This window comes from Drosophila rhopaloa, unplaced genomic scaffold (assembly GCF_018152115.1).
Source record: "Drosophila rhopaloa isolate 14029-0021.01 unplaced genomic scaffold, ASM1815211v1 contig_190, whole genome shotgun sequence".
Lineage (NCBI taxonomy): Eukaryota > Metazoa > Arthropoda > Insecta > Diptera > Drosophilidae > Drosophila > Drosophila rhopaloa.
Genome location: NW_025335073.1, coordinates 807773 through 817359, shown reverse-complemented (window position 1 = coordinate 817359; position 9587 = coordinate 807773). Strand labels below are relative to the sequence as shown.

General features: G+C 38.4%; 1 protein-coding gene and 1 long non-coding RNA gene across 3 annotated transcripts; one reads left to right on the top strand and one right to left on the bottom strand.

Moving 5' to 3' along the window:
* Positions 1–1165: 1165 nt before the first annotated feature.
* LOC123037665 (zinc finger BED domain-containing protein 4-like) lies at positions 1166–2421 on the bottom strand. Its single transcript, XM_044459322.1, has 2 exons — positions 1442–2421; positions 1166–1375 (listed from the first exon to the last, which is right to left on the bottom strand). The coding sequence occupies exons 1-2, from the start codon at positions 2294–2296 to the stop codon at positions 1181–1183; spliced, it is 1050 nt and encodes a 349-aa protein (XP_044315257.1). The 5' UTR covers positions 2297–2421; the 3' UTR covers positions 1166–1180.
* A 4067-nt stretch (positions 2422–6488) lies between these two features.
* LOC108048443 lies at positions 6489–7211 on the top strand. Of its 2 annotated transcripts, none has more exons than XR_001769488.1 (3): positions 6489–6801; positions 6927–7079; positions 7143–7211. It is a non-coding gene; the product is annotated as an uncharacterized LOC108048443 (long non-coding RNA). The 2 variants fall into 2 exon arrangements; XR_001769489.1 differs by having other exon boundaries at positions 6489–6842.
* Positions 7212–9587: the final 2376 nt, after the last annotated feature.

Here is a 9587-nt window from a genome sequence, read left to right as displayed (position 1 = left end):
GGTTAGAATATCATATTAACATAAATTTAAACTTTCCACATTTATAGTCATTGCATTACACGCACTTTTATCAGAAGTCCCCATAATCAATGATAAATATATATTAAAAAAATAAAAGTATTAAAAACTATTATTTAAAATGAGTATATATAAGAACAGGTTATTGAATCTTTGCAGCAAAAAGACCTCTTTTTATAACAGTAAATAAATGGACCAAAATAATTCGTACTTCACTGCGTATATTAAAATGTCCCCGAAATAGACGCTATATGCCAGAAAATTTTGAGGACTGTCCCTAAAATCAGCAAAAGTCCTTTAAATGATCGATATACATAAAAAATGTCCCCAAAGTCAACGTTGTGCATATATATGTTATTATCTATGTATGGCCATACTCAGTGTGATTATGAAATAAAAAGTTTTAGTCTATCCTTATGAACTATCTGTTTTTTGTTTTTGTCATTAACTATTAGCACTTTATTTTTATTCTTATGCTCTTCTATCATTATCTTAGCTCTTTTATATGCTAATAATGCTTCTAATCTGTATTTACTTTCTTTAGCATAATCATCTATATTATATATTGTTTCTATGCTGTCTATGCTATTAAATTGTTTTGGCAAATTACTTGTTTTACCAAATACTAGCACATATGGACAATAATTATGTGCCATAGAGGGGGTCGTGTTGAAACAAAAGACAAAGTATTGAAGCCAAAGTACGTCCCAATCAGTTTTATCAGGTTTATCACCAACGTTCTGGTGGTGGTGTGCTGTAGATGTAATATTTTTAATATTTAAATATTTGCACAAATTGCATATAATTGAATTCTTGAATTCTGTTCCCCTGTCCGTAATGAACGTCTTCATTGGACCGTACTTCAGAATAAAAGATTCAAATATTGCTTTAGCGACAGTATTAGCATTCTTATTTGGAACAGGAATGCAACTAAATACTTAGTTAAGTCACATATTAAAGTGACTGCATACTCGTTGCCATTTTCTTTGTGGACCTATAGTGTCCACTATCACTCTGTCGAAAACATTTGTAGGTGTGTCTGTTATTGTTTGTGGGGTAGAGGTGGAGAATAATCGATGTTTGTGGACATCGATGTTTTCGATGTTTTTGGTGAAAAACATCGATGTTTAATCGATGTTTAACAAAATTTTTTTTTTTGTTATTATATTTTAATTTTATTAATATTTTTGTTTTTGTTAAGGAACAGAAGCTTATCGACGACTGATGGCAATAAGCGAGTGCGACGGTCCGAAATCATTTGGCCTGCCTTGCTAAAGAGGCGTTCAGACTCGCATGAGGATGCTGGAATACAAAGGAACTTTTTCGAGATCTTTTTAAATGGTTCATCAGTTGACATCTGAAATAAGATATTTTGTTTAATTGAATATTTGAAGAACAAAAGACTTAGCATATAAAGTTTTACCTCCCAATACGCCAACGGATCGCACTTTTCCGGTTGGTTCCCTTTCTCTAGATGTTGGCGTAAGAGTATAATGGAATCCGCCCGAAGTGATTGAACTGTTGTCTCCATTTTAGTTTTGAGGAATGAGAACCGTGTAGGTTCCTCTGTTGGTGGTGCTGGCTGCGGTCGTGGAGTTGTTGTCATAACGGAGTTCAGCTCTTCCTGCAAAGCCTTGGCCGCTTCCTCCGAGTTCGATTGGGCAAGGAACCCTTGCTTCTTGAATCGCGGATCGAGAATTGTTGCGATACGAGGAATCGTTCTAGTTTCATATGCAAACAATCTTTCCCTTAGACGAATCTTCATGTAATCTGCGGCAGCGATTCCTTCAATTGTTTTGAAATCGAATCCATTAACTTTGTGGAAAAGTTCACAAATTACAGGAATGATCAACGAAATTGAGACATTGGTGTTCGTCGAAACCGACAAGGTTGCATCCGCGCATGGAGCAAGCAATATCGAAATCTCTTTTAAAACGTCAATTTCTTCGGCAGACAACGGTGAAGGGGCATTGTGAGATACAGCCAATACTACACTAATATATTCGTTTGTCAGAATTACTCGCTTGATCATTTCGTATGCGCTATTCCAGCGCGTCGGCATTTCTTGAACCAGGCCATATGGAGTTTCTGTTTTTTGTGCTGCTTTGAATTTTGCATACGCAGTCGAGCTTCTTTTAAAAAACGATACAACAGTCTTGCATTTGCTTAGAATTTCCTCTAATATTGGCTGTTTTAATATGTCCTGGACCAGCAGGTTAATAGTGTGGGCCACACACGGCAAGTGTTTGTATTTTAATGAAACGCACGCCTTTTTCATGGAAGCGTCGTTATCAGACACAAGACATACAACTTTTTGCGCTATCGCCCAGTCATCTAGCACCGATTTTATCGTTTCTGCTATATTTGCAGCGGTGTGATTTGTTGGCTTTAGAAGATGTTGTGTTGATAAAATTGCCGATTCCAATTTGAAATTATTGGATATGAAATGGCATGTAATGGTTATGTAGCCCAGTTAGAGATGGAAAACATCGATGTTTGGCAAGCCAAACATCGATGTTACCGATGTTTTGAAAACATCGATTACATCGATGTTAACATCGATTTTTCTCCACCTCTATTGTGGGGTCTTGCTATGTTTAGTTATTTTAGCTTTCTGGCATTATTGATATTTTTCGTATGTGCTCAGTGATATCACGAGTCATATTCTTCCAAAAATAATGTCTTTTGATTTTTGCTAAAGTCTTTGAAATGCCAGTATGACCTCCTTGTATGGGATCATGGAAGTTAGACAGAATGACTTCTCTATCTGTTTGTTTATCTATTAGGGTCACCGGGTTGAGTAGCGCTACTCTTAATCTGATGGACGTTGATGCACTACGAGCAGTACAAACAAGTGGCCCAACGACACCAAGCACGTGCTTGTTACGCGCGGGCCCTATTATCAATTTGGGCAAAAAATGCGAGTTCGTGAGGAAAATACATAAATTAAATAGAGACAAGACACAAGTGAAAATAAAAGGCACAATTAAGAGAAAATCAAATGAGTTAAAATATTAGTTTTTAATAACGGGATAGAAGTGGAAATGCAAATTAGATAATACAGGTTGTTATAAGTATTGCATAGAACGCGAAAGGGCTCGTGCAGACAAAAATTTGATGAACATCATGGCAAATTTAGAGGGATACAATTTCGTGTTAGTCTAACAGGAACATTGAAAGTTAGGCGGTTTACAAGTTCTGCAGAATCAATATCACCTCTTATAAGATTATGCATAAAAATTGTACCAAGCATTTTTCTACGATTTACAAGTGTAGGTAAATTAAGCAACAGTTATTTACTCTGGTAGGAAGGTAGCCTTACGTTTTGATCCCAGTTCAAACTACGACGGGCAAATAGAAGAAATTTTTTTTGTACCGACTCAATACGGTCAATGTGAACTTAATATTGTGGACTCCAAACCCACGAACAATATTCCAAAATAGGACGGACAAGGGAGGTAAATAATAATTTGGTCGTATAAGGGTCATCAAATTCTTTTGACCAACGCTTTATAAAGCCAAGAACACTCATGGCTTTATTAGCAGTGGACATTATGTGGCAGTCAAATTTAAGTTTAGGGTCCAGAAGAACACCTAAATCGTTAACTGAATATATACGGTCGAGTGACGTATTTTCAAGAAAATAAATAATAAACGTAGGAGTGCCCCTATAAAAAGTCATAACGTTGCATTTAAGGTAGTTCAACTTTAAAAGGTTGTACTCATATTATTCATGAAAACAATCAATATCTGACTGTAAGTTAAATCCCGACGCTATATCATTATATGATAAACAAAGCTTAACATCATCAGCATACATTAGTACACGAGAATGCGTTAAGATAGAGGGAAGATCGTTGATAAACAAAGTAAACAGCAAAGGGCCCAGATGACTTCCCTGAGGGACTCCAGATTTTTACGTGGATCAATTTTGAAACAGAATTCTTGAATATAACCCTCTGAGTCCTACCATTCAAGTAACTTGAAATCCAAGTTAATAGATTACCAGGAAACCCAAGCAGATCTAATTTGAATAAGAGAAGAGAGTGGTTGACGGAGTCAAAGGCCTTACTAAAATCTGTAGATATAACGTAGGTCTGCATTTTTTTCTGAAATTCATTTATTACAATAGATGACAATTCAAGAAGGTTGGCGGTGGTCGATCTTCGCTTAACAAAACCATGCTGACACGGTGATAAAAGCGAGGAACATAAATGTTGCAAATGAGAAGTGATAATACGTTCAAATGCTTTAGGAATTGCCGACAATTTGGAAATACCTCTATAATTCTTGGCATCAGCTTTCGCACCCTTTTTATGAAGTGGAATAATAAAATAGTCCTTCCAGATAGTAGGAAAAACTGATGATGAAATAGACAAATTAAAAAGTTTAAGAATCGGTTTACAAATTGTTGACGCACAAAACTTGAGCACACATCCAGGAAGTCCATCTGGACCGGGAGAATAAGTCGGTGTTGTTGTTTCAAAATCTATTAAGAGAGAGATTTCAGTAATTAAAGGGGTAAAAATACAATTTGCCCTATTTAAGGGATTAGGGTAGTTAGAATTTGACCAAGCTGTCGAACTATAAGTGGTTTGGAAAAACTCAGCAAATAAATCAGCAATGTCGGAATCCGTCGATGCCTCCGTGGAGTTTAGACGTACCGATGAAGGCAATGCCGATGACTTACGCTTGGCATTAACAAAGTTGAAGAACTGTTTCGGATCATTTGAAAATTCAAATTTACATCGATTTAGATGCATAGATAAGCAATGACTGTTGAAAACATTAAAATCCGATCGAGCCACTACATATTTCGAAAAATCTGATGGCTTACCCGATTTTTTATACTTTTTATAAGTATTTGATTTAAGGTTTTTAAGTCTTTGAAGAATAGTATAGTATATAGAATAGTTCAGTGGCACTTTCAATGTCTGTACAATTGTACAAGTCTGTCTAATTATAATGAGAAATCATATCGTTAAGTTTATTATAGTCACATTTACGAAAGCATCTCATTTTAGTTGGGGGGACTAAATTCCATTGTTGGATGATATCGGTCTTCAGGTAAAACAAGAGCGTCAATTCTACATACCGTGACCTCGGACGGGTCTGAAACAAACACAAGATCTAATTGTCTATTTAAAGAATTTCGTATAAAGCTTACTTGCTGTAACGATAATTCTAAGAATTCTTTCGGATGTTAGGCTAGAGGTAACGGCAATCAGTACACCGCCCCCCTACGTGAGGGGCGATCGGTCCTATAAGTATTAAAGTTATTTGACAGAACTTCAGAGTCAGATATCTCTGGTTTTAGCCAAGTTTCCGTAAAAGCCAAAATATCTTCGGTGAATGCAGAGGAGTCGGCATAAAGCTTGTGTAGCTTCATATTTAGTCCCCTAACATTTTGATACGCCAAGAATAAACTTTTTAGTTTTTTGGCACAGGCCTGTTATTTGTTCTCGGTTTATTTGGAACCAATTCTTTAATTACTAAATCATCATTAAGCCAAAAACTTTCAGAAAGTAACACCTTAAACACAGACGATATCCTACGAGCGTAAGAAAATCAAAATTGTTCAACTGCAATATCCTCGGATGGGAATTTTTCACGTATAAATTCCAAAACATCCTCAGATGTGGTATCTGGGGTGAATCTAGAAACAAATAATTGCTTCCTTTGTGGAACAACTGAAAGTTTCTTACGCCCCCCAGCAGCAGTCTGAACCACACTGGGCTGAGAACTAGGAACGGTGCCTACTGTACCTGTAGGTACGGTCGGCAACGAATTCTTCGACTTAGCCAGTACTGTAAATAAAAGTGTCTTTAGTTGAAGACGCAAGAGTACAATTTTTTTTAGAACAGACAAGAGCCATTGTAAGCTTAAAGCAAATAAAAAAATAAGAATATGAAAAATACCTCAAAGTAAATTTGGCACTGGGATCAAATCCAAAAACCACAAGGGGGCAAGACACGAAAAAAGTAAGACCGCGAGATTACGAATTAAATCGAATAAAGAGAGCACGAGAGAATAAATCTTATATCAACTGAGCGTGGCTTGTGCAACACAACAACTTTAATCAATAAACAGATGCAATGTAAAGCATGCAAGAGAGAGAGTTAGAGAAATAAACGAAAAAGTCTACCAGAAGTTCATAGAGAGTAAATTACAGTTATAAAATAGAGCGGGAGAGATGGAGTAAAAGAGTTCTAGCAAGTATAGAGAGCGTAAATTACAATAACAAAGCTACAAGATTAAACAAATTTAATAGAAATGTTAAAACAATTATAAACACATACCCGTTTACTGGGATATTTTATTGCCCATTAATTTGAAACTATTATTATATTTTGTAGGTCTTTGATGGTTATTCTTGATAACGCATCAGCTACATAGTTGTCTTTTCCCTTTAAGTATTCAACTGAGAAATCATATTCTTCTAATTCAAGCCTCATGCGTGTCAGTTTAGAACTGGGATTGGTCATTGAGAAAAGGTATTGTTATGGAACTGCATCGTCCTGGGACGGCCCCGGCTAGCTCCGGAATCCTCAGGGTGGAGTACCCCCAATGTCCCTACAGCTTCCACAACACTAAACATCGATTACTATCGACGTCTCACTCTACAAATACTAACATCTCTAACAACGAAAAAGTAATCAAATACAAATACGACGGAAAAGTGGCCTTCCTGTGGTGCCCCTAGTGTCGCGAGGGAGGCACCACCCATGTTCTAAGGCCGGAGCCACTGCCAGGCCAGACAACGACCGGTTCATCTCCCCGCTGGTAATTGCCTTAGGTCCACAACATCTTCATCTCCATTCTAAGTACATTTATTTATTAATATATACATACGATTGCCAAATATAAACGTTAAGCATATCCTCTACTCCTTATACCATTACTTACAGGTCAGGCAAAACCACTACCCGGCCTGGACTGCACCAGCTGCAAGGTTGGAAATTTGGCCCCCCAGAAAAATTTAAACCAAGCGGCTGTAATTAATTTAACACCTCTTGTCTCTCCTAATCACCCTGCTGGAGCTCCAAGAGGACACAAATATGGTAAATATGAATAATATGAATAGATTGTTTTACGTTCTGCTAAGCCCGCTTTCGCATTTTCAGACCCTGAGTTTTGCGCAAGGCTGGACTCAAGCTGGCGGAATCACGAAGACATGCGGAAACGGACGAGGGTAACTATATAAATTTACAAGTACTGAAATAAGATTATTCTGTTTGGTTCCAATTTGTGTTTTTTATTTAGTAGGAGCAGCAATGGTGCCGCTCCAACGATCAAAGTGTCTCTGTTCTTTTACAATATTCTTTAAGTCTAATTAAGTCTAAGTCTCGTAGCTGCGCTGCTCGCAGGTGGCGGCAGAGAGACGGCTATGTACCTATATATTATATGTATTAAATTATGCTCTCTTAAACTGGAGCGCGAGGGTATATGCATGCACTTGAGTTCGGCCGGCGTGTGTAACAGAATGCTGACACTTGCACTTTCTGTGAGCGCGCCGATCGACTCGTGTTCGGCCACTTAGGTTTTTTGACCGGGCCTTTATGAATGCACTGCAACAAAGTGTTACAGTGTGTTTACAGTAGATATTCAATATATGCGCATACTACATCTCCCTCCTTTTGAAAAATAACGTAATATATTATGAAGTTATTTTATTGGTATATTTTATTTAAAGGAATTTTTTTTTTTTATTTAACTTTGCTTTTATTTATTGAATCTTCTCTTAATTTTGAGACTAACAATAAGTTTACGAATCTTAACATTAAAATTTAACTAACAGTATAATAAAGTAAAGTACTTTTCCTTCTGTTCTGCGATCACTTCTTTGACTGGTAGAATGTTTAAGTCGCGATGTATGGTTTCGTTGCGAACGTACCACGGTGCCCCGGTGATTGTTCTCAAGATCTTCGACTGAGCTCGCTGGACTATGTCAATATTGCTATTGCTGGCATTCCCCCATAACTGAGAGCCGTACATCCATATAGGTTTTAGTACCGAGTTATACAGCAGGACTTTATATTCAAGACTAAGAGGAGACCGAGCGTGGATAAGCCAATGAAGGCTACTGGCTTTTAGCTTTAGGTGTGTTCTTTTGGCTTCAATGTGCCGGCGCCATGTGAGTCTTCTGTCGAGGTGTACTCCTAGATATGTCACTTCGTTTGCTTGCGGGAGTAGAGTATGGTTTAACATGAGCGGCGGGCAGTTTTGCCTGTTCAGGGTGAACGTAACGTGCTTGCATTTTTGTTCGTTCACTTTAATTCGCCAATCTGATAGCCACTTTTCTACATCGACCAGATGAAGAGCGAGCTGCGCAGTTGCTTGCATCGGGCATTTTGAGCGGCTGAGAATGGCTGTATCATCAGCAAACGTAGATGTTGTTAGTCGTGTGCTTGTTGGGATGTCTGCTGTGTAGAGGACATATAATGTTGGCCCGAGCACGCTTCCTTGAGGAACTCCAGCTCCAATAGTGAAATCGTCAGTTATAGCAGTGTTGCATCGAACAGCAAATTTTCTGTCGTAGAGGTAAGACTCTAAAAGCTTATGGGTGTTGTTGGGGAGCATTGTCTTGATCTTGTACATTAGACCTTCTAGCCAAACTCTATCAATTGCTTGAGAGACGTCTAAAAATATGGCAGTACAGTACTCTCGTTTTTCGAACGCGTTCCGAATTTCTGATGTTATCCGGTTGACCTGCTCAATTGTTCCGTGCTTTTCACGAAGCCCAAATTGATGTGACGGAATTCCTTCCTGGATTCTTAGGTATGTGTTTATCCGAATCAATTCGCATTTTTCAAAGAGTTTAGATAAGCATGAGAGTAGGCTTATAGGTCTATACGACGTGGGAATTGTGTGGTCTTTTCCTGGCTTTGCTATCATTATTATAATCGACTTTTTCCATCTCACTAGAAAGTGGCCAAGTTTTGCGATGGCATTAAACAGCTGGGTGATAGTGCAAACGGCGCAATATGGGAGCTCAATGATCATTTTGGGAGTTATGAGGTCGCAGCCCGGGGATTTTTTCGGATTCAGCTGATTTTTGATGATGTTAACGATTTCGTTTGGGCGAAACTCGATTGGTTCATGTTGAAGCTGAGGCTCATGTGGTAAAGTCGGCAAGGTGAACGCACTAGTGGCAGGATTTGGTTGGAAGACATTTTTAAGGTGGTTGGCAAACGTGCTGGCTCTGTCTGCATCGCTGCGCGCCCAGCCGCCTGTGGGGTTTCTAATAGGCATCACGGTTACTTTCGGTGAGCTTAGATTAGGGTGAGCTCTCCATAGTGAGTGTTTTGTGCTAGATGTTGACAATTGCTCTATGTAGCGTCGGTGGACATGTGCTTCTTCTTGCTGTAAAGCTTTTGTGAGTTGACGTGAGGCATATTTGAAGCTTTGCCTAGCAGATGGTGATCTGTGGAGTTGCCACTCTCGACGTAAGCGTCGCTTTTCGAGGACGAGCTGTTCTATTTGTAGATTTGTCTTCTTTTGGTTGCTTTGTGTACTTGTGGTTTGGGGTGTTGAAACTCGAGCTGCAGAGACGAGTACAGACTCTAGTG

Coding starts and splice junctions, on each gene's coding strand:
- LOC123037665 (XM_044459322.1), bottom strand. CDS start 2,296: ATGAAAAAGGCGTGCGTTTCATTAAAATACAAACACTTGCCGTGTGTG. Junction 1,376..1,441: donor ATCCGTTGGCGTATTGGGAG/GTAAAACTTTAT, acceptor ATCTTATTTCAG/ATGTCAACTGATGAACCATT.